General features: G+C 43.9%; 3 protein-coding genes across 13 annotated transcripts; all 3 read left to right on the top strand.

The window, feature by feature from the left end:
• Positions 1-1,203: 1,203 nt before the first annotated feature.
• Positions 1,204-7,610, top strand: LOC136198326 (uncharacterized). Of its 11 annotated transcripts, none has more exons than XM_065988242.1 (22): positions 1,204-1,329; positions 1,387-1,452; positions 1,505-1,540; positions 1,586-1,791; positions 1,988-2,223; positions 2,292-2,397; positions 2,485-2,590; positions 2,659-2,787; positions 2,839-3,181; positions 3,242-3,321; positions 3,370-3,447; positions 3,508-3,863; positions 4,316-4,494; positions 4,559-4,778; positions 5,193-5,336; positions 5,395-5,795; positions 5,846-6,103; positions 6,268-6,511; positions 6,564-6,756; positions 6,806-6,932; positions 7,003-7,230; positions 7,286-7,610. In XM_065988242.1, exons 12-22 carry the CDS (start codon positions 3,596-3,598, stop codon positions 7,487-7,489), a joined length of 2,466 nt encoding a protein of 821 aa, XP_065844314.1. In that variant the 5' UTR covers positions 1,204-1,329; positions 1,387-1,452; positions 1,505-1,540; positions 1,586-1,791; positions 1,988-2,223; positions 2,292-2,397; positions 2,485-2,590; positions 2,659-2,787; positions 2,839-3,181; positions 3,242-3,321; positions 3,370-3,447; positions 3,508-3,595; the 3' UTR covers positions 7,490-7,610. The 11 variants fall into 11 exon arrangements, with proteins under 11 accessions (XP_065844314.1, XP_065844312.1, XP_065844309.1 ...); XM_065988240.1 differs by having other exon boundaries at positions 2,839-2,971; positions 3,024-3,181; positions 3,370-3,863; XM_065988237.1 differs by having other exon boundaries at positions 1,988-2,062; positions 2,121-2,223; positions 3,370-3,863.
• A 1,977-nt stretch (positions 7,611-9,587) lies between these two features.
• LOC136198641 (sushi, von Willebrand factor type A, EGF and pentraxin domain-containing protein 1-like) lies at positions 9,588-12,849 on the top strand. The gene is made up of 11 exons (XM_065988647.1): positions 9,588-9,618; positions 9,681-9,782; positions 9,900-10,061; positions 10,116-10,247; positions 11,251-11,412; positions 11,469-11,613; positions 11,703-11,857; positions 11,908-12,162; positions 12,222-12,398; positions 12,489-12,626; positions 12,716-12,849. The coding sequence occupies exons 1-11, from the start codon at positions 9,588-9,590 to the stop codon at positions 12,847-12,849; spliced, it is 1,593 nt and encodes a 530-aa protein (XP_065844719.1).
• A 227-nt stretch (positions 12,850-13,076) lies between these two features.
• On the top strand, positions 13,077-13,901 carry LOC136198642 (tyrosinase-like). Its single transcript, XM_065988649.1, has one exon. The coding sequence runs from the start codon at positions 13,077-13,079 to the stop codon at positions 13,899-13,901; it is 825 nt and encodes a 274-aa protein (XP_065844721.1).
• The last annotated feature ends 12,194 nt before the right edge of the window (positions 13,902-26,095 follow it).

The raw sequence follows: 26,095 nt of genomic DNA on the forward strand, positions 1-26,095 counted from the left end.
GGTACAAAATTGCCACAATCAGGGACATACACTGAATCAAAATGGATGTAGACATAAATATGATCAGTATTTACACAAGAGACAGCCGCGATGACGCCGAGAGACAAGAAAAGGAATTCAAATCTAACGAGCATTATCCGGGAGTCCATCTTGATCCCAAATACGGGCTTCAAGAATTCCGTAAACCACGAGATTCCCCGCGGATAGACGCTGCTTTTCTCACGCAGGGCATAGCCTGGCTATGTGACAGCTCCGAACGACGAAGAATCGCTTCGCAAAAAAGAGATTCTGGCGACTCTACAGTGTGAACCTAGCTGTAAATGCAGTCCCGGATGCTAAAGAAACTCATGCTCAAGAGGGTAGAACCTCTGGTAGAACCGCTGCGATCCCCCCCTCATAGACGTTTTTCATGGGTACGTACCCGCCCGGACCGTGGTCAGAAAATGCCTTGAACAGCACGACGGTGTGATAATAACCATAGGATAATAGAGCTAATGCATGTGACGTCACCTGATCACGTGCGTTACCTCTGAGTGGCAGAAAGCGTGCCACTCAAAATAAAAAAGGCCGTAGCGCATCTAAGCGAAACCTCATTTGTTCTTACCTAGCTGCCTTGGCAGCTTCTAATAGGTTAGATTATCATTGCCCAAAGGTGTCGCGGTAGCTAGACGCGATTTAAAGCGTTTTCGAAGAGCTTTTGAGCTTCGCGGTGTAGAGACCCGCGAAACGCGTGAAGGTTTCTCTAGCGAAGCGACTTTAATTAATTGATTAAGCACCGCGTAGTGTAATGGCATGCTCAACATTTTGGCGTACCTACCGGTGTAAAAACACTAATTCTGAAGGCTTTACTAGCTCATTCAGATGAAAAAGTAGCTTACTGCGCCTTAAACGCTAAACCAATCGCCCTTTCAGACAACTATCAGTTCGAATTCAAGTTTCTAATGTTACATCTTCTAAATCAAGCGACACGTTTTGTTTGCAACGAGCTGAGACGTGAAAACTTCGAAAGTGTCCCCGAAAAACGAAGCACGCTTTAAAATGTCTGTTGTGTTATTAACTTCACTGTACGAAAGTACAAAACCCTTCTTCAGCGCAGTTAAGCTGTGACGAGGGTTTCTGTGGGTGCGGCCATACGCCGCTCTTACGTTTCTCCCACTCAGTTGCGCGCGCTACCACTGCTCTCTGACGTTGTGCATAAGCTCTATAGCCATAGCGCAAACCAATGCGTCTACGGATGCACGGGAGTGCTACGCCCACAAGAATCTTTTCCCTGGATCCGTCTCAAACTCAAGTCGACGAAAAAGAAGTCTCAAGATGAGTGGAACTTTGGTAAGCATCGTTGTTTATATCATGTGGCATAATAGATGAGCTCATGTCTATTCATAGTAACTCTGTCCAAAGTATAGGCAGATCCCAAACTGGCCTCAAATGGAATCCGACGTCGCCCGCAGCGTAAGAAACGCCTTCATAAAGTCTTTTTGGCTATATTTTGTGTTTTGGAAAGGTTCACAAGTCAGGGCCGGTCAGTTAGCAGATCGAGGTGAAGCAGAAGTCATTCCAGAAACGATTTCTATTTTCACCTCAGGTTCTTCTTTGAGTCAAACGTCGAGGGGAATAGAAAACTGAGCAAGCAAGGTCCGTCTTGCTGTCCTAGCTCCCCCTTCTGTTATCCGGGACCTGCGACGACGAAGATTCGGAAGACAGAATCTCCGGCCAGGAAGGCCATTCTCTTGGTTCTTTGAAGGCGAATTTGCTTCAGAACGACGTAAAGGTTTTCTCCTCGCATAGCGGGTAGGCGTACGCACGCGGAAAAGTCCCTTTTCCCCGATATCCACGTCGATTGACCGCAATCTTAGGTCTAAATTTTAGGATCAGATAATCTAGTCCTAAAATTTAGACCAGTAGGATCTAGAATTGGCTAAAAGTGCGCTGTCAGCATACGTAGCCACATGCCGAAGATATATCGCCCTAATTTATTTTTCTATAGGCGTTGCTAGCTTTCTCTAAATCCAAAATCTTCATGGTTAGCTTGCTGCTCTGTTGCCAAACCATTCTTTTGGAAGTAGAAGAACGATATAGTAGTTTCACAACACTTCGTTCGTATGACTTACGCTTTATAGGGCTCTAGTAGATGAATCATATATATGTCGCCCTTTACAATGCTTCTATATTCATTCTTCCAGCTATATTATCTGCATGGCGCCAGGATAAATTTAGCTAAAGGTTCGCAATACGCATGCGTGTATATATCAGAGTTGCGAACTTGGCTTTGAAAAGTCTTATCCGGTTAGAGCACATGAGCACATCCAAATTGAACATCTCAATCCAAACTCGAGTGTCGACCTAGAGTTCTACATTTGAGGTGCGACAACATATGTACGGGCACCATTTAGTCGCGTAAGACTATACGAAACGCTGAATCGCATCGTTCTGAAGTGAAGCTCATTCACAGCCTATATTCTTTCTCTCTGTTTACCTTCGTAGCGTTTGAAGACGGAGAAAGAAACGAGACGGCAAAGGATGCAAGCTAGACATCTTTTGTTCCCCGTCCTGATGCTCACCGCTACTTTTTGCGGTTCTCTGGCGCTGAGTACATCCTTTTCTCACACGCCGTCAAACTGATATAAAGCCTGCAACGTTGTCTCTCGTTCCGTACAGGATGTTCCAGACCACGTCCGTGTAATTCGTCAGAAGGCTACGTTCTCTTGGGGTCGCCAACGTCAGTTTGTCAACCGGGCTCGTGGTATGGATACACCTGGTCAAGCAGAGTGCCTAAGTGCAGAAAACGTATGATTTTAACTATAGGAATCTACCTTGCAGCTCTAGAGTGTTGTTTAGGATATTGCACTCCTCTGCTTGCACCAGAGAACGGATCTTTGAACGTGCATCGTCACATAGCGTACTATCGATGTGACGACAGCTTAGGCTGGTAGGAAGCAGCAATCGAACTTGCTTACATAACGGAATTAAAGTTCACATTGGTCTGGATCACCTGTTTGGTGTTCGCGTAAGTCTTTTTCTAGATCGAGTTGCTGCCGGGCATCTGTGTTCCTCCGGCCATACGATACAGCTCATCGATCGTCACGCCATCAACGATCCAAATTTGCATAATTCCCAGAGTAGGGATAGGTCTGCGGAAGGAGGGAGAAATGTTGTATATTTCTGTCGGCGGAGCAATGCGGTAAGCACAACCTCAGGGTAACTTTAAACAGGAAATAATTTTCATATTCTTTTTCCTAAGGCTATTCAAAAATAGTTGCGCAGCATACCGTTTGTTCTGATCGCCTACGGACTCTATGCAATGCTCACTGCTACAACGAAGTATAAAATTAAATAGATAGCACTAAAATTATAAACCTCTTTGAGTAGAAATTGCGGTTGTCCAGCAGTCTCTCACGTGAAAACGGCACGTGTAATCGCTGTGGGGTCTACCTTATCTGCCAGTCCGTGCGTACTTCGCTGAAGTATCGTCAATCAATGAAGAGTTGTGATCTCTGCTGTCCGTAGAGGCAGATGCATCCTTGACTGCGTCTTACTGCACACAAATGGTGGAGCTCACTTCCGCTATCTGCCTAACTAAGTTAGTCCTTTCTGCATGGAACGGTGGCGCTTCGTAGAAAACCGCTTAGGTAGACCATGTATGGTCAAAGATTCGAGCAACCAATTCGGGCTAACAGTACAAATAGGCTTAGGCAGACCATGTATGGTCAAAGATTCGAGCAACCAATTAGGGCTAACAGTACAAATAGAAAAGGTCTTCTTCGTCTTTCATAATCTGTTCTACGCCTGCAGTAAATTGAAAGCATTTATTTCTGCGGAAGGAGAAATAACGTTTGTTTGCGAGCATTTGATGGCGAGAAAGAGTAAGTACTGCATGAGATCATCATATGTGTAAAACCCGGGAATAGCGCCCCGGATTCCAACGTTTCGGTCCGTCACACATGCACAATGTTATGAAGTTTGGCATGGGGTACTTCGTAAAAGCCGGTGGGTAACGAAAACTCATACGTGCAAGCTTGTGTACGTACCGCAGAGGATCGTCTTGAAGATAATCTAATTAGCCGCTAGACTACGTCTCGGTTGTCTTTTGACGATTGAGAGAGTCGATCTTCTCGAAGGTCATTGTTTCAGCTACAAGAAGTTTTTCGATAGTAATAGTAAATATTTTCGCAAAGCAAAGCTCGGACGTATAGTGTACTCACTAGTCTGCATTGGAATGAAAACTCGTATGGAGCTAGGATGTTTTTGCGACGCAAATATTTACCATCTGTGTATTTATCCGACTAATGGAACTAAACTCAGCTTTTATATATAGGCATGAACAGTGCTGCAGACAAGGTCATATACCGTATTCGTATTCACACCGGAGAGTGCGACGAATGCGAAGACACGGATGTCTCCGTGACAATCGTAGGAGAAGACGGTTCTTTCAAATTCAATCCACGAAAACGACATGCAGTGGATGGCAGCGTCAGCCTTTTTCTCTCTCAGTCGGTAAGTGTTAGTTGGTGCTCGTTCATCTTGAAGTTTGTGACAGATGAACGGATTTTATTGTTAGGAAAATGTTTTTGAAGTTGCAAGCGAGAAGAGTGTTGGATATATCAACTTGGTGCAGGTCGATCATAACGTCAATCCTCTGCTTGATCGGAGTTGGCGCCTGGAATCTATTACAATTGAAGACACGTCTTTGAAAACGACTTACCACTTTCCTTGCAACGAATGGTTCTCTCACAGCAAAGACAATTGCCGGCAGTCCCGTTCTTTCCTTGATCGAAAGAGTACGTATATATATATATATATATATATATATATATGTATATATATATATATATATATATATATATATATATATATATATAAAATTTATTGCAATAGAGGGGACAAAAGCACAGAAAGAGTAAAACAAACCTATCTAACATTCAATACCACTTAAACTAAGACGAGACAAAATCAAACGAGCATTCCACTTCCACAGACAAACACTAAAACGTTCGTGAAGTTCTCGCACTGCTTGACCGAGACCTTGATTTTGAGTAAGCGCTACCCGAGACGCCACAATTTTAATCATTTCGAGACCGAAGGACGTCCACATTCCCAGAGTTTCCACCACCATATGTATATACAATGTATATATATATATATATATGATCTCCGTCGAGTGAGGAATGAGGCAACGTCTTTTGCACTTATAGTTATTCCCGAATTGCAATTGTTGCGTTTAACGAAAGGCGAACGTTTTGAAGATATATCCCTGTCCAGCAAGCATGAAGACCTTTCAGACATGAGTGACGATCCTGCAACAGCTGAAGAAGCGAAGAAAGCTTTAGAGAAATACGGTAAGAAGTTGTCATCTTTGACTACGTACAATTATTTATACACCGCATTTCCTTTCAGGAATTCGGGAATCGTTTTCAAACTGGGGAGGAAACGTCAGTGAAGTGATAGTCCTTGCCTTCTATCCACATAATCGCAGCCATGTGAAGAAAATTATCAAAAACGTTAAGAAAGCCTCAATGAAAGTTCGCGTGTACGGTACAACTCACAGCTGGACCAATCTCTACCCCGATCCCAATCAAATACTCATCCGAACGGAACACTTTATGAAATGTCCTCTGCTGTATCCTCCTCGAATAACTCTCAAAGATGAGAGTGAGGAAAGTGTTCTTGTCACTATCGTTTGCAGCGTGACCACGGCTGAATGCAAATTTCACCAGATACTAAAAAATTACAACTTTCCCTTTAACACGGTTGTAGGAGGGGTAACCTATGGTGGAATCATTGGAACCGGTTGTCATGTAAAAACAGCCATTGCATATAGTTTTGGTGTACACATCTTTGTATACAGGGTGTTGGGAAGGGTTGCCAAGCTCATCCTGACTTGGTCGAAGAAATAACACTTATTGACGGTAATGGAGACGAGGTAACGTACACAAAATCGGAAAACGAAGAACGGCTGAAAGCCGTTACAACCAGCATGGGTCTATTTGGCTTCATCTGCAACATTACATTTCGTGTCTTATCGCAGCAGAGAATTGTTGTAACGGAAAATGACAACGAATCCTATACGGTGCTCGACACACTAACTTCTGCTTCAGCTCTAAAGGTTAGTAGTTAGTTTAAATATTTCCTGCAAGTGCTTGGAGTTTTATGTACGTATTGAGCAAAGGATAGTAATTATAATCTTTACATAACTGTACACTCGCGTTGCATAGTAACACGTAAATACTGTATTTATAGTCATCCAATTCCTAACTCAAAGCTGCTTAGGCTTTAGCGGAAAAGAAAGACAACTACTTGACTGAAGTATTCTGGTTTCCATACAACAGCAATGCAATCGGAGCCATGAAGAAAACCGATTCAGGCCTGGACTGCATACTTCCAATAAAAATGTTTCTTCAACTTCTCATGGATCGGTCCCCTTGTTGCAAGAATTCACCCGGTGCTTTATCGCGTTGGGTTCCAGAAGACGACAAACTCTTCGTTAAAACAGTTCGAAACGCAACACACGAAGGTTTGCTTTAATTAAAAAACTCTGTTTCTGTCGTAAATTGTCTTTTGAGCAGAAGAAAAGGATGAAAGAGGCCCTTTATATTATCGGAAAAAAATTGCTAAAGAAATTCTTCGAGCAACTCTCTTTCAAGAAGTTCCAGAAAGGATAGCTGCATTTCCGGAATTCACTCCACTTTTCACCACTTTTGCACACCTCTGTATGAGCTCTTTCAAAATAGGTGGATTTGAAATTGGAGAGCCTAAAAAGTGATTCATAACAGATAAAGCTTCAGTAGTAGTTATCAGCCACTTTTAGGGTTGTCCAAGAACTACCTCACGCAATCCATTACAAATTTTGGGTCACTGAAGGATTCCCCATTTTTGTTCTAGAGTTTGCCTTCGCGATTGATGATGACTACGAAAACATTGCTAAGGCTTGCCAGGTAACTAGTTGACTAATGACAACGTCACAGTGACATTTATATATATTTTGTCCGGTGCATGCTTTTATAGGACGTTGTTGATGTTGTCAAGAAGTTTCATAGAGAATCCAAATATCCCATGTCCATGTGTTTCGAAATGAGGTTTATGTCTGACAGTAACAGTTTTCTGTGCCCGGCAGTTGTGGGGAATTCGAAGGACAGGGACAAGGAGATAAAAGTGGCTTACATTGAAATATTGGCTCTTGCCAGCAAAGACAGCATTGATACTTGGACAAAATTTGCGCAAGAAGTAGCTGACGTGAGAATGAATGCCTGAATTCTCTAATTATAATTTGACACAACCACTGCTTTAGAAATGGATGAATACTCCGGGCGTCAAGCCTTTACCTCATTGGGGCAAAGCGGCTGAATTGGGATCCACAGCAAAGCTTGTGGAATACCTTTGGGATAACAACAAAGAGAATATGGAGAAGTTTTTGCGTCAGCTGAAAGAGTCCAAGGCAGATCCGGATGGAATATTTTTCAACAAATATCTCAGGAAAGTATTTCGAAAGTAAAACGGATATCAATGGAACCCGCCTGACGTAGAACTGCGACCTAACTGTTTTATGTTATGTGTTTCTGCCTTTATGTTTATCTGTATTGGTATTAACGTATTTGTATCAACGTCCAATGAAAGAAAAGTGTGCGTCATCGTTCGCGCGAGAGTACATAAAGTCGCGCACGGCGCTCTCCCTCTTTACGTAACCAGTGGCGGATCCAGGGGGGGTCCATGGGGTCCATGGACCCCCCTCTTTGAGCAGAAAAAAAATTTTTTTAAAAGTAAAATTGAAGTAAACGCAGTGATTTTGTATGTGGGAAGCCACTTAAGATTAAGGTTAGGGTTAGGGAGAGGAGATTTAGCCGATGAAAGTTAATTAGACACCTCATCGTGCTTGCTGACTGGTCTAAGGCAACGCCCTGATGAAAATATCTCGTGAAATTTGCAAAAAAGTTTAACTGATAACATTTTTGCAGATTTGCGCGAGAAAAATTAAACTAAGGTTTATTTTAAAGGACCATTATACTTGAATAATGAAACTGTGTAGATGTTAAAATGCAACGAAAATGCGCCAATGTGGGCGTGGTCGGTAAAAATTTTTCGCGCGCGCCAAAGGCGCGCGCAACCTCTCTCATGGACCCCCCGTTGCTCGAATCCTAGATCCGCCACTGGTAACCCCGTCGCTTGAGAACTCGCCCGTACGCTTGGTTAGTCGTTGGAAGACGTACGAAGACGTTGGGGCATATCAGATGAATCATACCCGTGTTTTGCAGGGTACGCCGTTATTCGAGAGAAAACAGCAGAACACCGTCTGCTCTATAAAATACGGGACTTTGACATCTTCAAATAGCGCCTGAAGGGAAAGCAAAGGATACATAATGTCTGATGCAACGCTTGATAAAGAAACATCCGCTATGTGCTTCAACAAATCGGTCGAAAGAGCGTACATACCATATAGACATTCGACATAGATTCATAGCTTCACGAAATTCCCTAACCGCCAAGAGCAGGCGTGGAGCAGATCCGAACCACTCTTCAGCTCTAGCGAACCTTTTTTTGTTTCCGCTTTGTTCCGGGTGTGCTTCGGTTATCCGGGACCTGCGACGAAGAAGACTCAGAAGACAGAATCTCCGGCCAGGAAGGCCATTCTTGGTTCTTTGAAGTCGCATTTGCTTCAGAACGACGTAGAATTTTCTCCTCACATAGCGGGTAGGCGTTCGCACGCGGAAAAGTCACTTTTTCCGATTATTGCACGACATCCACGTCGATTGACCGCAATCTAGTCCTAAAATTTAGACCAGTAGCCTCAAGCATTGGTTAAAAGTGCGCTGTAAGCATACGTACCCACTTGCCAAAGATATCGCCCTAATTTAATTTTATATAGGCGCTGCTAGCTTTCTCTAAATCCAAAATCTTCATGGTTAGCTTTCGGCTCGGTTGTTATTCTTTTGGAAGTACACGAACGATACCAGTTTCACAAGACTTCGTATGACTTGCGCTTTATAGGGCTCGATCAAGTCGATGAATCATATGCCTCAGCTATCTTATCTACATGACGCCAGGATAAATTTAGCGAAAGGTGCGTTGTACGCACGCGAGTATATATCAGAGTCGCGAACTTGGCTTCGAACATGTAGTCTTATCCGGTCAGCACATCCAAATTAAAATCTCAATGCGATAACATATGTACGGGCACCATTTATTCGCGTGAGACGATACTCACTATACTAGACGCTAAATCGCATCGCGCTGGAGTAAAGCTCATTCACGGCCTGAAAGCTTACTCTCTATTTATCTTTGTAGCGTTTGAAGAAGAAGAAAAAAACGAGACGGCAAAGGATGCAAGCTAGACTTCTTTTGTTCCCCGTCCTGATGATTACCGCTACTTTAGGCGGTTCTCTAGCGCTGAGTACATTCTTTTCTCAAACGCGGTCAAGCTGATCTAAAACCTGCAACGTTACTCTCACAGGATGTTCCAGACGATGCCCTAGCTCCCCGAAACGGCGACGTTCAGATAGTCAATGACCCGCCAGCGTTCTCGTGTAATTCGTCAGAAGGCTACGTTCTCTTGGGGTCGCCAACGTCAGTTTGCCAACCCGAACCGGGCTCGTGGTATGGATATACCTGGTCAAGCAAAGTGCCCAAGTGCAGACAACGTATGAGTTGAATTATATGAATCTACCTCGCAGCTCTAGAGTGTTGTTTAGGATATTGCACTCCTCTGCTTCCACCAGATAACGGATCTTTGAACGTGCATCGTCACATAGCGTTTTATCGACGTGACGACAGCTTTAGGCTGGTAGGAAGCAGTAATCGAACTTGCTTACATAACGGAACTAAAGTGCACATTGGTCTGGATCACCTGTTTGGTGTTCGCGTAAGGCCTTTGGTGTCCTTAGTTGCTTGTTATGATTTCTTATCTTTAGCGTGCGCTGCTCCTCCGGTGGTGAAACGCGGTTATTTTGAGGAGAAAGGGCTGACGGCAAAGTACGCATGCAAGCGTCGTCACTCTATGATAGGAAATTCCACAATATTGTATAATGCGTCATCAAGTACATGGGCGTCTCCTGCAACGTGTCTGAAGACAGGTACGTACTGCTTTGAAGGCTTTTATCTGAGTGCTACATTGTCCGTTTTATTAGGTTGCCCTGATCTGCACCATCCTTTAAACGGTATTGTGCACTACAACAAAAAGTTGTCGCAGGTGCACTACACTTGCAACCAGGGATATCTTTTGTTTGGCTCTCCGTACCGATCCTGCAATGAGACAACAGGCAAATGGTCAGGATCGAGACTATCATGCACCACATCAGACGGTACGGAAAATTCTTACTTAAAACCCAACTGTACTTCTTTTTATAGCCAGCATAACGCGCTTCGAACACTGCTGTGTTTTGGAACATCCTTTTCTTGGGCAAGTGTCATTCGACAAAGTCAACTATACTAAACTCGAAGCGACGTACACCTGCTATCCTGGCTTTTTCCGTCATGGAAACGAAAGAAGAGTTTGCATAAGCTACCGTCAAAATCGAAAGTTGTCAGGCTCTACCGCAAAATGCCTGCGTGCGTTTGAAGGCAACGGTTTAATTAAGTAGCTTTTATTCTGACTCTCTAGCTTGTCCTACCATAAGCAAGCACCTGAGAAATGAAGCGTGACGGTTTCAAGGAATCGTGCATACTACACCTGCGATCATGGGTACAATTTGAAAGGGCCTACGATTCGGCGATGCAATCGACGCACGCTCCGTTGGTCTAATTAACTCGCCTCCGCGTTGCACGCATTGTGAGGGCATAAATACTACTAACATAATTAGTGATGTCTCTTTTTTATTTATCTGTCGTCGACCGAATTCTCCGCTTCAGGGATCAGTTTTGATTGACGGTTTCTTTTCTAACTATTCATGCATTTCTGGACACCGACTTGTTAGGCCATCATCAATACAATGTGTATCAGGAAAATGGGTGTCTAATCCTCCGAGTTGTGTTCTAGGTAAGGTAAAGGAAGATAGCTTGTGACGCTACATGCTTACAGTATAGCTTGCATAGTTTGTTCAACTGATGTTAGTATAGAGAACGGCAATGTCTACATCAACCGTTCGGTTGCAGTGTACAGCTGCAAATCTGGCTACAGGCTTGCAAAGGAAAGCAAGCGACACCGTAAAAATATTCCTGGAGAGATTCTTTTTACTGGTATTCTTCACGCGAGCCTTGGTGCACTCGTACGTGTTTAGCAATTTATAAAGCTTCGCAAGTTACTTTTGATTGGATATACGTTAGGCTGTCTTAAACCAGTTTCACCTAAGAATGGAGGCGTAACGGAAAGAGAAAATGAAGCTACGTACGATTGCGATTATAAATTTGCTTTGCTCGGCGCAGAAACTCTCACCTGCAATGAATCAGGAAAGTGGTCGGCACCACCTCCCGTTTGCAAGAAACCAAGTAAATTATTATCGTAAATTCAAGATCACGTTTTTGTCTTGTAATTATAAATTTAGAGTGCGGTTTAGTAAAAACAGATTATAGCCAGAGAGTAACGTTCTCAGAGATTAATGAAACTTTGAAAGCGACGTTCACGTGTCGATATGGCCAGAATTTGTTTGGAAATGAGACAAAGATCTGCAATGCAAACGACATGCGCTGGCGCGGGCCAAAATTTGACGTTCAATTGCCCACCATTTCACGTGCGAATTTCTTGTTGCAGTCAGAATCAAATTTTATTTTCTTCGTAGTCTGCCCTTTTTGGAACTTTACAATGGAAATGTGGTTCAGGATGACGTGACTGCTACGTATTCTTGCAACGACGGTTTTAGACTTGTTGGTAGTCGAACTAGAACGTGCGGCAAATATTCCGGAGAGTGGAGTAGATGCCCACCCGTTTGCTCTGGTAAAAGTCAAAATTTTATATTGGTGAAATAGCTTAGAGTCTCTTTGTAGAAGATGGCTCTGGCCCTGGCTCTGGCTCTGGCTCTGACTCTGGTGACGAGTCAGAGCAAGACTTCTTCTCGACATGCTGCTCTCCTCCCAGTCCACCTAATGGATCCGTAGTGCTCACATCTCCACGAAAAGGCATTCGTTTGGCCCACTATTTCTGCAACAACGGCTTCAGATTGATAGAAAGGGGGCATACACGAGAATGCAATTCTTCATTCAATTTCTGGTCACCATCGTTTGAACCATCGTGCACGTCAAGTATGTATATGGCTACCGATCTTAGATTAAGGATTAAGTTTAATCACTTTTTTTCACAGCATGCCCGTCGCTCTCAAATCCACGAAATGGAGAAGTTTTATTCGATGGATCGCGAGCAGTATACTCGTGCCATGCTCCGCTTATACTATACGGAAACAAGGAGCGGCTGTGTTCAAATGTCACGCGGCAGTGGATAGGCGAGTCTCCTGTTTGCTTGAGGGAGAGTAGTCCAACGAGTAAGAGTCATCCGGCGAGTAAGAGACATCCGAAGTTACTATAGCTGTTGTCTAAGTTTGTTTTAAGGTTGTCCCCCGCCGTGTTTTAAGGTTGTCCCCCGCCGCCTGACCTGGTGAACGGTCGGGTCGAAATCCTAAGCGACTTTTTTCCTTTTAGTGTAGGTGTAAAGTATGCCCGCAATGACGGCTACCGATTGGTTGGAATATCCGATAACCATTGCTCAGACGGCAAATGGCTTGCGCCAGTACCCTTCTGTTCAGGTTTTCGGAATTAAAATAGGGGTTGTGGCTATGCTAAAACTAAATAGTGCATATAGTGTGTCCGCCTCCGCCTCGTTTGCCAAACGAATTCGTTCAAGAGATGGGATCCGTGGCGACGTACATCTGCAGTGATTGGAATATCTTTATGTTTGGAGATGCAACGATTACTTGTAATGCTGTAACAAAGTAGTGGTCTGAGTCAAAGCGAAGTTGCGTTTCACGTAAAGTCAATACCTATTTCTATTTAAGCTCACCTGACCCTTGCCTCTTTTTATTAAAATATAGGGTCATGCCTTCACGTCTATAACGTCCCTCTTTACGGAAAAGTTAAAAGAAGCCTTAACCCAACGTTCATAGAAACATTCTCGTGCTATGACGGCTTCGAAGTCGTGGGCGAACCCGTTCGCCGTTGCATTAATGGATCGTGGAACGTGTAAACAAATCCTTTCCAACTGCACCAAAGGGGAGACAAAACGCGACGAGTGCAATCGTTTGTGCACGTGCCAAAACAGCAGTTGGTCATGCTGTCGAGAACGCATGGAATTCACGTCGATGACTGTGAAGGAAAGACGGCGCTATATTCAAACGGTTCTAAACACGACAACGAATCCAAAGTTCAACAACTTTCTGAATGCGACTAAAGAACAATTTGAACGTGATCTACCAGGTCTTGACCTGGTTAGTCCACTTACATTTCTATTCAGTCAGCGTCAATTCCTCACGAAATACGAAGACTTTCTGCAAAAAATCGACTGCCGCGTAACAGTACCTTACTGGGACTGGAGCGTCGTGGGTCAAGATCCCTACCGCTCGGACGTGTGGGGCGGAGAGGATTACCAGCTTGGAGGCGATGGCGTGGGACAACCATCGTGCGTTCAAACTGGACGTTTTCGCGCCAAAATTTATTCGTTTGGCCATGGAATGTGCGTTGAACGAAACTTCTCCGGGACGTTTCCGGGTCCGGTTGAAATTGCTCGTCTGCTTTCGCTACCCGCTGACAGGTTCGAAGATTTGGAGCTTGGTCTTCGCATCAATTTTGACTTGTCTGTGCGCTGTCTCATTGGAGGGACAATGTGTTCTCACTCCGCTTTCTATACACCGGAGTTTTCGCTTCACGCTGCCTTCATTGACACACTGCTGAGAGATTGGGAGGGAAATAATTCTCTGTATCAAGGAGACGGACCTTTTCAAACGGCCGTCTATCAGTTGAGAAATTCTTCTATGATAGTGTCGGACTCTTAATTGGACCAAGATTTGCCACAGAGAAGGTGCCAAATCGCTGAGCGTCGAGGAGCTCGAGCGAATTCCACGTAAATCTTTCAGTGACTTGAGCCCTAAAGCATTGAGGTTTGATGAAGGCTGGAATAACGGAGATAAAGAAAGCAAATGAGATAAATGAATTTCTTCTTTTGGGTACGAAACCGCTGAGAAAATGCCCCGTTGCGGCGGAGCGACGCGATTGCGCATCGAGTGGCTGTTTGCCTTTCAACTAGACGATGGTTCAGCTCAATTGGGACTTGCTTGAGATGACAAGTGGGGTCGCAACTGTATGACGTTTTTTCTCGTCTCCCTCTTCTGTGTTTGTCTTTTGAATAACTTTCTCTCTCTCTCTCTTCGGTCTCTGCCTCTGGTGACATCATAGGTACATCCTCTTTAGGGTATCCGGGCTTCCTTTCTTTTTTTTTGTTATCGTTTCTCGACGTAAAGACGTGATTTCGTCTATTGCAAGGTACGAATGGGTGCATCTAAGAAAGGAGATGCGTTTGGAAGCTTCGATGAAGCAAATAGATTGCGCGATTTTATGAAAATCGATTCGAAAGCGATTTCCGTCAAGCTCTCAGTCAGTTAGCGAACGTTTTCCCAACTCAATCTTTGCGCAGTTCTCTCTTGTAGGCAAGGAGAAACAGCGAAAAGCTGCAAATGGCGAGCACTGACTATTCTACACGAAGCTTCAGACAGTGAGAGAAAGAAAAAGAAAATGGCGACCTCGCGTATGATTTTACTTGTCCAAGCTCCAGACTATTCTATGGTGTCTAGATCGTACTATTCGTATTGCTGTCCAGGTACGTAGTCAGAAATCCATTTTTTTCTATGTACGTTACATCTTTTATAGGACATTCTTTCTTTATTTCTTTGAAGCGACGACTGGAGGAAGATACAATCGATTACGACGCAACGTCTCCGTTTTCCGTGGTTACAACAAAATTTTCACAGTCTCTCACTCTTCATGCACTTTCCGACTGACGCTCTGGCTGTTCCGACAGGAACGCGTTTGCGGTTCAGCTTCAACGTCATTGATCCTTTCGACGGAGTAACGCTTGCTCCTCAACTTTTCGCTGAAAGATTGTCCACAAGAAATCGTGCGTATCTCGACAGTTTGGCACTCGCTGACATAGTCATTACAAACGCCGATACGAATGAAAGAGTCGGTTTAAATCGATATGTTGAACTTGTTTTTAATTCAACTGAAGAATACAGCAAATGTCACTGAGGGCGAGTCAATTCCCGCGTGGTCGTTTGACGAAGAACGCGGCATTTGGGTAGAAGAAGGTAACGGCATCGTTTCCGTGTCTCCTGGAGGTGATATTTCGTGGACTTTCAACGCAAGTCACTTGAACTGGTGGAATTGCGATAGACCGTGGACCGATAAGAACTGTATCAACGTTGACGTGAGTCATATTCAGAATGGAGGCGCTCCTTTTCCGCTCTCTGGCGCTTTGGTTAACATTGAAGGAGTCTCCTACAATTACTACACGTCAGTTTTGACAGCGCCGACCGGGCAAACGTGCTTGGAAGCGAAGGGAGGAGAGTTGAACGCGATTCAGGTGATTCATTCTCAGTTTTCTTATGACAGCGGCGAAGGGATTGTATTTTGTTCATTCTTTTCGTCTTTTTGCGCGCTGAATTCGCTTTTGTGGACTCCTCATTTAATTGGTTTTGAGGGTCAGTGTGAGGAATTGAGCTTTCTCTGTAAGCGTTCTGTTGTTTCTTTGTTGTTATACGTTTAACTAACTTTTTGTTTCTTTAATTGTCGATTGTGGGCTCTTGGATGCTCCGGAGAATGGAGTTGTTGTTCAGCCGAAGACGGTTTCTGTTTATGGCTCCGTTATGTTTGTGGCTACGGCAACGTTTACATGTCAAAGTGGTTTTGTCCTGTTTGGCGAAATGGAACTTACCTGCAATGAAACTGGACATGCAATGGTCTGGTGCGAGTCCCGTTTGTCGTAAGTTGAACGAAAAATTTGCTTGAATTGATAGTTAATTTTGTATATTTTTGTCGCCGAACCTATTACAGCGGCGCCAACGACTCCGGGACCGACTACACCGGAACCAACGACAGAAGGGCCAACTACACCAGAAGCGACAACCGAAGCTCCTACTACTTCTGAGCCCACGACATTTGGTCCGACTACAGCTGAGCCAACTACTCTAGAACCGACTACACCAGAAGCAGCAACCGAAGCACCTACTACTGCTGAGCCCACGACATTTGGTCTAACTACAGCTGAGCCAACTACGAGTAATTTATTTTTCCTGTAGCTATATATCGGCTTTGCCGTTTTCTCTTCGTTCACTTGTTTTTGTTTCTCAGACGTTGCCAAAATGACAGCTACCGTTGTATCAAGGTATTTTTCGGCATCAGATGACTGTAAAGGAGGCGTTTTGGTTGTGCCCTCATCGGGGCCTATAGTGTTTGCCTTCCACTTGACGTCTACATTGAACTTCAAAAAGGCTCAACTTCCGACGTGCAATTGGTAAGTTTTATAACTGTCGATCGTTTGAAGCAACGGACTTCTTTCAACGTTTGACTTTTATTCAGACAGAAGCTGCTCCTCCAACATCCGCCGCGTCATCAACCCAGGTATAACTATAGTAGTCTTTGTGCAGTGGAAGAAGCTTTCCAATTAAAAAACGATATAGAGCGTTTCTAATTCGGCAGTGCTACTCTACCGCTACTTGTCTCCTCTTTGGCTCCAAAGTCACGCGAATTTTACAGAGACGCCATCTTCGGTTTCGGCGCAAACGATGGAGTTTGGTAGTGGAACAGCGTATCGCCATTTGTTGTTTAAAGTAAGTTGTTAGTATATACGCACATGCGATGGGCTGGCGTTATTGTTCTATACTTTTGTCAAAGGTCAAATTAATAGAAGCCGGGGTTCTTAATGATAATATGTCCTATACTCCATTCAGATGGCCTTCTTTTCTACGCCTATGAGCGATAGCAATCCCATTGTTCAAATTTGCGACGACAATTTTTGCGTTGGTACTTGTTTCTGGGATCCAAACATGGCGAGTGACTTTGGCGGCGTTGATTCAGCTTCCGAATGCAACGGATCGTATAGTAGCACCATCACTGCACCAAACTCGCCTTCAACTAACTGGAACATTCGCCTTGAAATTCATCCTAATTCTACGTCAGGAATTATCTACGTTACCACAAAGTCATTAACGCGTGAATACGATCAAAAATTGAAGCCAAGTCAAGGTCTTCACTTAAAAGTGTGCAGACATCACGAAATCGAAATGTATCAGTTAATTCCATTTGTTTGAATTGACTTTGCATATGAACAAGTAAGGTACAGCTTTTTGCGAACAAGGCAATCGTACTTTTATTCTTGGTCTCTTTCTGTTCTAGTTTTACACGCCTTGTGCAAAACGCCGCAGCGATTTCTGTTTTAGTGAGTTGTTAGTGCTTTCATGTATGATATCGAAAAAATTTATGAATTATTAGGAGCTAGAAGTTCATTGCATGTACTCTATACACTATTTAATTATGTCACGAATTTTCCTGATGTTTAAATAAAATGCGGTACACACTCTGCAGTACATCCCCCCAGCGCATTAATTGTATTTACCCAGCACTAGCCAGTGTGCCGCAATTATCTATCACGCTTTTACACAGGCGATCTCGAAATATATTGGAGCAAAGATATAAAATTTCTTTTCAAGCTGATTATGGTATTTAAACGGTTTTTCTAATTCAGATAGTATAAACGGTACTGAGTAGGCCCAAGAGCCTATATCTACTGTATCATTTGTATTACTTTGTGACTCAGCAACTTGACGATATCCGAAATTCTTTTTAGGGGACTGGACTAATAGCAATGTACAGCACTTTTGAGACTGATATCAAAGAATTGCGTCACTTTATTGCGTCAGAGATCGCGTGCGCTATTGCTTTCGCGGATCTCTTTTTGCAACCGATTTCCTCTTTTCTCTGTCAAAAACGAATCGAACGTCTAGTCTCGAACACCAGCGGGAATCGTTCCTGATCGTTGGCGTGCGAATAGGACGTCGGGTGCCCCATGCAGCCTAGCTGGCCGCGGAAAATCTGTCAAATTTTCGACCAAAGAAGAGCTTTTACGTCGCTTCGTGGCTAGCCAAAGCGGTCTTATAAAAGCAAAAGACAGAATAAGGTATCCTACAAAAGGGGGTCCCCACTCGGGGGAGAACTAATCTTTCATCAAAATCCTGGCGAGCTATGTCTCTACGTAGAAAATCTGGGTGTGATCAACTACATATAGATAATATAAAGAATCTGCGTGTAATCAGTGTCTACATAGAATGTCTGGAGGAGATTAATCCCTACATTGGAAAAGATTAGCTCCGGTCTCGAACACGTTCGGGAATCGTTGCTGATCTTTGGCGTGCAAATAAAGTGTCAGGGGCGCTAGCTTGGATGTTCTATCAAATATCACTTTTGCCCAATTAAGGGCCTTTCTCTCTGTGGGGCTAAAAAAGCAGCCATCTGAAAGCGAACGACAAAAAGAAGGTTCGTTGAAAAGGGGTCTTAAGTGGAAATAAAATCTGTTCAACGCTTTCTGCATAAAGAATCTGTGTTGAAATCGATGTCTATATCAGAATCTGTTTGAAGGATATATATCTACATCGAATATCTTGGTGAGATCACTCTTTATATGGAGAGTTTGAGTGATAATAATCTCTACATAGAAATTCTCGGTGTGATTAATTTCTATATCCTTTGGCGTGGGCCTATTAATTACGAGATGATCTAGTTATGTGCACATGCATTGGCGTCGTTTAATGTTTTGTCTACGACTTTCCGTATGAAAAAGTGACCTAAACTTCGAGCAGGCAGTATGATGTTTTTCACAGATGCACTTTTGTCTTTATCCTGTGCTAGAGACTCCCTTCGGCGACGTTCTTGCTCAAACACGTGTTATCAACTCTCAAAGACCTCCGAGGCCAACGAGGTGAAAGAGGCCGTATCTCTATAGCAGGGGCCGATAGAGTTGGCTTCCCCACTATGGCGAGACGCGGTGGGTCACAATAGCGGTCCCCTTGGATAACACGAGTGGCGGACTCACATCCGAGGACGCTTCACTCCCAAGGCCCATCTCCGAGGCCAATCGAGGATAAAGAGGCCGTACCCCGTGCTTCGTGGGTCAACCGAAGCTCCGGGCTCCGTGTCCACCAGAGGGCGTGGGTGAATCGCCCTCCCTGACTGAAGACGCCGAAAGGACGATCGTTTGTAGTTCGAGTTAACTTCCGGTTTATTTCCGGGTTTATTGAATAAAAATATTATTTTCTCTTCTACTTTACATTGCGTCCCGCCGCGCCCTAACTATCAAAGACACGCACGCGCGAAAAATCCCTCCTCCCACAAACCCCAACTGCGCAGAGCAAGAAGTACACTATGCAATAAAACAGACTTATGCATCACGTCCTCTTTGATTCTGCGACGATTCATTGCGGAAGCGCTGCAGAATCTGATGATTGCGTCACGGCAAGACATTCCTTGCTACGAGAACGATTAATTGATGATCACGCATGAGCACGTCTATTTCGCAATTACAGCGACAACGCAATCCCACCGCGAACCATTCACAACTTCCAACCACAAAAACGACGACCACCTACCGCGGCACCGACTCAAAAGGTCACACACCCCTTCCCGATCGTAGCAGCACTTGCGTTCACAGCCACTATACTGTGCATCATCAATGTAGCAGTAGAAAGCAGTTACGATCTAGATATTTTTCGCCCATAAACAAGTGCACTAGCGATTTCTCTCCTCTCTATAAGGAGCGCTACCCGAGATGTAAGATGGTACATAATACAGGCCTTATGATCGGGCGACCATCAAGCGATCGCAGAGGCCACTGTAAGCTTACTTTAAATAGCGGCGACAATTTACTCAAATAGACGGCGCTTCACTTCTCCCTAGATAGAACCGACAACATACAAAACACACGTGAAAAAAGCTTTGGCTAACTTTCCAATTTGCCAATTAAGAAACGCTTGATCCATCTCGTGACATTTTTCAAACTGCAACTGATATATAAAATTGTCAAGACGAAGTTGATGCTTTGAAATCGTTCAGCGTTGAAAAAATTCTTCTTATGACACTTAGGCTAGATATGGTCCCATAGGTTATTCAAGACCCCGGCCTACTGTATATCAACCTGGCTCGATGCTACATATCAGTTATGATCCCTCTTTGATTGTCGTTCTCAAGCCTCCAAACGTCTTACCAAGAATCTATGGAGCTTATCCCGAAATTCAACAAGGACGCTAATCAGCAAAGACAAATTCGATAGACTAAAAAAAGGGAAGACGGATGACAGTTAAAAAGATTGGTGTGTACGTCACCCACATCCCAGGTGATTCTCGTTTCGCATGCTAGAGTATCGAGCAGAGACTGTGACGTTTTCTATACGAACTCCACATTAAAACATTTCCAAATACAAGAGAGTTTACTTACATGTAAGTACAGTACAGTGACACGCTCTTCGTACTGTGCTGCGAGTTCACATTAATCTATAAATACATATATGACAGGCCGTTGGGGTAAACAGGTGAGGCCCCTTTTGGGGGTTCAGAATCACTAGGGCCACGGGATTTTGGCTCGCGGCGACCGTGGCGAAAATCGTGCGTTCGCATAATTCAAACCACATGGAGACATACCTTATAGCTCTTCTTCGCGAACCGAAGAAAAGAATTCGACATACGAGGGAGGAGAGAAGAGCTTCGAAACGGCGACGGATGAATTCGGCTCTTGGGCGATAGGGAACTTAGTTGCGTCGACAAACCCGTTTACCTGTAGGCATTCAGAGTGCAGTTAAATGGAATATCTCCACTAGCGTCTCGAGCTTTACCTTGCGCTTCCCAAGGCGAAAATCTGTTCGTGAGACAACTTAGGGAGCCTCACTTTTTCGTAACGACGTCAGCGTGTGGAAAAAGTGCTTTGGAAAGCATCCTACTGATAGTGGAAACGCGTCCTGCGAACAATTGAGCGAAAACGACTACATTTCTTTGACCATTACCCGGATAAGGACGTCAAGTACTAATGATACCCGGATAAGGGCATCAAATACTTATGGATGAGTCGAACTGTCAGTATTGCTGAATGTTAATAGATTCCTAAAACAACACAGCACATTAAGGGAGAGTAGCAAGTTGGAGATATCTGTGTTTTGTCCAATTATTATGTTAGTTTCATCTACAGTACAAAGGGGACTCCCTTTTGTACTGAAGATGAGTCTGCTGCATGCCGTGTTCCTATCGGATAGGAACACGGCATGCAGCAGACTCTCACGATCACCCAACAAATCACGTGTAAACAGAAACCAATAACGTGTTTAGAAGAAATTATCCCACGCCTATGTTCATGAGAACTTGACTCTATCATCTGTGTCGCCGTCGTGATCAGTAACAGCAGAAACAGAAACCTGTCGACATATGCACCATGATGCCCCATACCTCAAAGTGGTGTGGGAGTATGTTTATGGTAAACAACCGGCCAGAGTATCTCTGAGTTTGCTAATCGCTTGCACGTATACACATCTGTCACATTCACTGACTCCATCGTCTTCTTACTCTGAATATTCAGAAGCGTTCCGTTGAATTAATTATAACCAGCAAGCATGGAGCTGAAGCAGACCAGCGTGCTTCTAGTATTTATTTAGTTTTTCTTAACGCAGAAAGTGACTTGTTTCTGCCAAACCTTCGCTTCGCAGGGGCGGATGCAGCGTTTGTTTACACTCAACAATCTCACGTGCTGCAACAATAAATAGACGTGCGCTACGCGCATAAATTGAAACGTCACGGTTATGAAGGTGAAAGCGCATCTAAAAGTCGCTGCCGTTGGCTTTGTCGCCATTCTATTCGCTGTTGCGTCTATGCCGTCAATTGTCTTTTTTACCCGAACTCGATTTGCCACCGATTTGTATAATGGCTTGGTGAGTTTGGTTGTATCATGATATAGTGCGTCACGCCGGCTCTGGAAGTATCGTAGGTTACGTAGGTTACTATAAGGCATTAGGTAGTGCAGACAAGATTGTTTACTGACTACGTAGCAACATACGTAGCCGTACGTACGTGCAAGTAGCCATCGGCCGAGAAAACAATATAATTTTTAAAAGCAATCTGTGCTTCTAGAAGCGAGGTGAAATTCAAGTGGACTCCAAGTGCAACGTGTCTGTGCCAATAAACACTTCGTTCATTGAAGGAATTTTCACGGCTGTGGGTTTTCGACTGGAAATTCCAATGCGTTTTGGAGACACCGTCGATTTTCCTCTTGTTGTTCTTTGCAAAGCGCTGCAAATTCTCAATGTGACGCAGTGGCCTCTTCTTGCCCCAGAAGACACCAGCTTTATATTGTCGCAGCCGCAAATTGAGAAGTTGGTCTACCTTTGGTCACCCGTTGTTCATCCTCTTTCCAATAAGAGTACGTAAGTAGTTGTGTCACAGTAATACTAAAAACTGCATGTCTAGATGAAAATTGTAGCCTGAGTGTCGATCTTATTTCTAACTGGACTCAATCGTCCTCAGCACTGTCGGGCCTAAATTGGAGTTGGCTCAGTGAAGCGCAGGAGAATGCAGATTTGGCCCTCTTTGGAATCATCGTTATTTTTGGAAGTATTTTATTTGTCATGGTGTCGGTTTCAGCGTTGTCCATCGAATCAAAGTAAGACATCCGTTTATCAGCGCTAAGCTGCTGATTAATTAAAAATAAACATAGGAGAAAGTTTCCTCACTCCGTTGTGGCCTGGTACACCATGCTATGCATTGTCATTCCAAGTCAGTTATGCTAGAGAAATGCAGACTTCATATTTTGAAGTTTTTGATTAGTTTATGCCGAAGGAGTAGGGAGACTGTTCAAAAAAGAAAAAGCTTTGTGCTGCGGAAAAGAGACCCTGTTTTCCGCGCTTCTTGCAACGACGTCCGGATGCCTGTACCCTATTGTTTACTGTTAGTGGAAAGCGATTTGCTCTGTTATCTAATTATTTCATCATTTTTGTCACAGCGATCATCAAAAATTTTACGTACACCGCAGCAGTTTTCTGGGCGGCTGTAGGAATAATCAATGTTTGGCTTGCAGTGGTGATGTCAAAAACCAGTCTGTTCAGTGAACATAAGAACAAAGTGCTGCCTTTGAAGCAGTGACCATTTGGGGCTTGGCAGCGCTACTCGCACTTCTGCCGTACGTGATCGAAGGAGAAAATGGATACGATAACTTTCTGCTCTGCTTTGGCTGTCCTAGGCCAAAAGAGCATCTTGGCTACTACTTCATGACTCTAGCTCAGCAAATTGGAATGATTATTGGAGGCCTTTTCATCGTTCATCTTATATACAAACTGAAAGTACAAGTAGGTCTTTTGAGGGCTTCTGCGTAAATTAATACATGACACTGCGTGATTTTTTGCAGAACGCTATTCAAAAAAAACTTCTCTCTGAAGGACTCGGAGAGTCTGGACAACAGCCGCGAAGTGTCCGCGAGCTGTCTCTAGTCGAGCGTCGATTCTTTGTCTTTCTTCTTTTCATATACGCCATTGGTCTTCTCTTTGTTTTAAACTACGTCGGATTCATGTACTTTCGAAATGAAATCGACGTAAGCAAGCTCTTTTGCTACTTCGCCTGCCTGTCATTACGATCAGACGAGAATGAATATCTGGAGAGCGGCAAGTCTGCCACCGAAGTTATTAGAAATTTGCTCGTTGTTTACCTAGTGGCGTATCGAGTGGCAACAATTTTGTCACTTTGCGCTATCGTAGCTTTTTTTAGTGCGGCAAAAGATTTTCGTCAATTCTGGAAGAACAAAATTTGGAAGATCAAATTTTTCTGGGCGAAGAAAGGTAGGACAAAGGAGTCCCTAGCTAAAGGAGAAAATCTCGCCTTTGGTGCATCAAAGCCTCCGAGACTCCATGAAAGGTCGAATCAACGAGCGAAACTCCTTCGAAGCGTGGCAGGTGAGTACTAAACTCTCTTCTTCTCCGGAATAACTGAAGTGAATCTGTTCGTATAACCTCGTTGTCTAACTTAATTCGTAGTCGTTTCTGGTGTACGGCCTTCCGAAATAAGTATACTAGTTTAGATAGATGGTATCTTAATTGACACTTCGACGTTTTGTCCTAACCAATTTCTAGTTTTTATTGGGCTGCATTTCAGGAAGAAACCTAGTTCGGTTAGTTCTCCACTTTTAAATTTTCTTTTGATATTCTTCACAAATATCCGTTCGTTTATACATAGAAATCGGCGTAATCAGTTCGGATTCGCGAATTCGTCCTCGAAACGATCATCATGCAATCTACAGTGACACGCTTTTCGTACTTTGCTGCGAGTACACATGAATCTATAGGCCGTTGGGGTAAACAGGTGAGGCCCCTTTTGGGGGTTCAGAATCACTAGGGCCACGGGATTTTGGCTCGAGGCGACCGTGGCGAAAATCGTGCGCTCGCATAATTCAAACCACATGGAGACACACCTTATAGCTCTTCTTCGCGCAACGGAGAAAAGAATTCGACATACGAGGGAGGAGAGAAGAGCTTCGAAACGGCGACGGATGAATTCGGCTCTTGGGCGATGGGGAACAACTTAGTTGCATCGACAAATCCGTTTAACTGTAGGCATTCAGATTTCGGTTAAATGGAATATCTCCACTCGCGTCTCGAGCTTTACCTCGCGCTTCCCAAGGCGAAAATCTGTGCGTCGGACACCTTAGGGAGCCTCACTTTTTTGTAAAGACGCCAGCGGATTGAAAAAGTCGTTTGGAAAGCATCCTACTGATAGCGGAAACGCGTCCTGCGAAAAAATCAGCGAGAACGACTACATTTATTTGACAATGACCCGGATGTGGGAACATCACTACTAATGATACCCGGATAAGGGCACCAAAATCTGTCAAACTGTCGGTAATGCTGTATGTTAATAGATTCAACAAAACAGCACATTAATTACACGTTCGCAAAGTTCTTATTTTTATTGTGCTACGCAGTAACCGACAAACAAAGTAAAATGGCCGTACATTTGAGACAAAATTGATCTCCCCAGTCAATCTTTGAGCCTTCACTTTCCGTAAAGCGTACCTCGACGATTTTGTCTTTCAGCCTGCGTTAGACATTCTATAAACGTACTGCACTTTTCGATGTCTTACGATGGTGCGTTGCTCCGATTGAAATCGATTGACCAGTTTCTTACTCGGAATGCTCTCATCATAATCGAAACGATGTAACGGTGTCCCAAAGCGTGAAATGGTCGCCGATCGTCCGAAACGAATGAGATGCCTAATTGGTTTCGATCGAACTTGGGAAAGTTGAAGTAGAAAAGAAAAGACAACGAAAGCGACCATCATCAGCTGCTTCGCCATGAATACCGCAAGGTTTTAGGCACAGCTATAGGGGCAACGGAGCAACCGACGGTTCTTTTATAATGTACTGCCGGAATCTAACCAAACCACACTCTAACCTAAACATCAGTTGATGATCAATGATTCGTCTACGGCACCTCAAATAGACCTGCGGCGCCGTAAGTTGAATAAGTCAATTTGACATTAATTACCTCGGGCGGAAGAGAATCGCTTCCTCAGATTAGAAGAAGCGACGTCCTGTTTACGTAAATACCAAAGGCGTCGCGCAGCTGAATTAGACAGCTGTAAGTTTTGGTTGCAAGCCTTCGTATCAGAGGAATGCCGCAATTTCATTCGCGCCTTGCATGGTCTTACCTTTCTGTCCTTCGTGAAAAAGGAAAAGCATCGTTTTCTAAGCACGCATGCATGCAGTTTGCTTCTTACGTACGTTCGTTTCATATGTCTTCCTCTCATGAACCAGTGACTTATATACTTTATTATATATATACCTCATTGGTAATTTTCTGGGGGGAAAAGAACGCGGTCAAGCCAATATAGGTTCACGATCGATGAGTTGTCGTCTCCACAGAGGCTGAGATCGAGCATCTCCCATTGTCAAGTTTGAGGAAGCCTTTCGCTTCTGGAGATCGTCATCGCGGTCACTTTAGCTTCCGAGAGTACGGAACGTAATAACCTCATAATTGAATCATGTATGACGCGAGGGATGGTTGCTGTAGGTTTCGTTTCTGCCACTAACTTCCACACCGAGGAAGGGCTTCTCATAACTTCTACAAGAGGACGTTATACGTTAGCTTCTGGCTGGACATGTAGCTACATAAATATCGTG

Source organism: Oscarella lobularis, chromosome 19 (assembly GCF_947507565.1).
Source record: "Oscarella lobularis chromosome 19, ooOscLobu1.1, whole genome shotgun sequence".
Classification (NCBI taxonomy): domain Eukaryota; kingdom Metazoa; phylum Porifera; class Homoscleromorpha; order Homosclerophorida; family Oscarellidae; genus Oscarella; species Oscarella lobularis.

Coding starts and splice junctions, on each gene's coding strand:
- LOC136198326 (XM_065988238.1), top strand. CDS start 3,596: ATGGAACGGTGGCGCTTCGTAGAAAACCGCTTAGGTAGACCATGTATG. Junction 6,757..6,805: donor GAAATTGGAGAGCCTAAAAA/GTGATTCATAAC, acceptor AGCCACTTTTAG/GGTTGTCCAAGAACTACCTC. Junction 6,933..7,002: donor ACATTGCTAAGGCTTGCCAG/GTAACTAGTTGA, acceptor ATGCTTTTATAG/GACGTTGTTGATGTTGTCAA.
- LOC136198641 (XM_065988647.1), top strand. CDS start 9,588: ATGGATATACCTGGTCAAGCAAAGTGCCCAA. Junction 10,248..11,250: donor ATCCTGCAATGAGACAACAG/GCAAATGGTCAG, acceptor GATATACGTTAG/GCTGTCTTAAACCAGTTTCA. Junction 12,163..12,221: donor TGAACCATCGTGCACGTCAA/GTATGTATATGG, acceptor TTTTTTTCACAG/CATGCCCGTCGCTCTCAAAT.
- LOC136198642 (XM_065988649.1), top strand. CDS start 13,077: ATGGATCGTGGAACGTGTAAACAAATCCTTTCCAACTGCACCAAAGGG.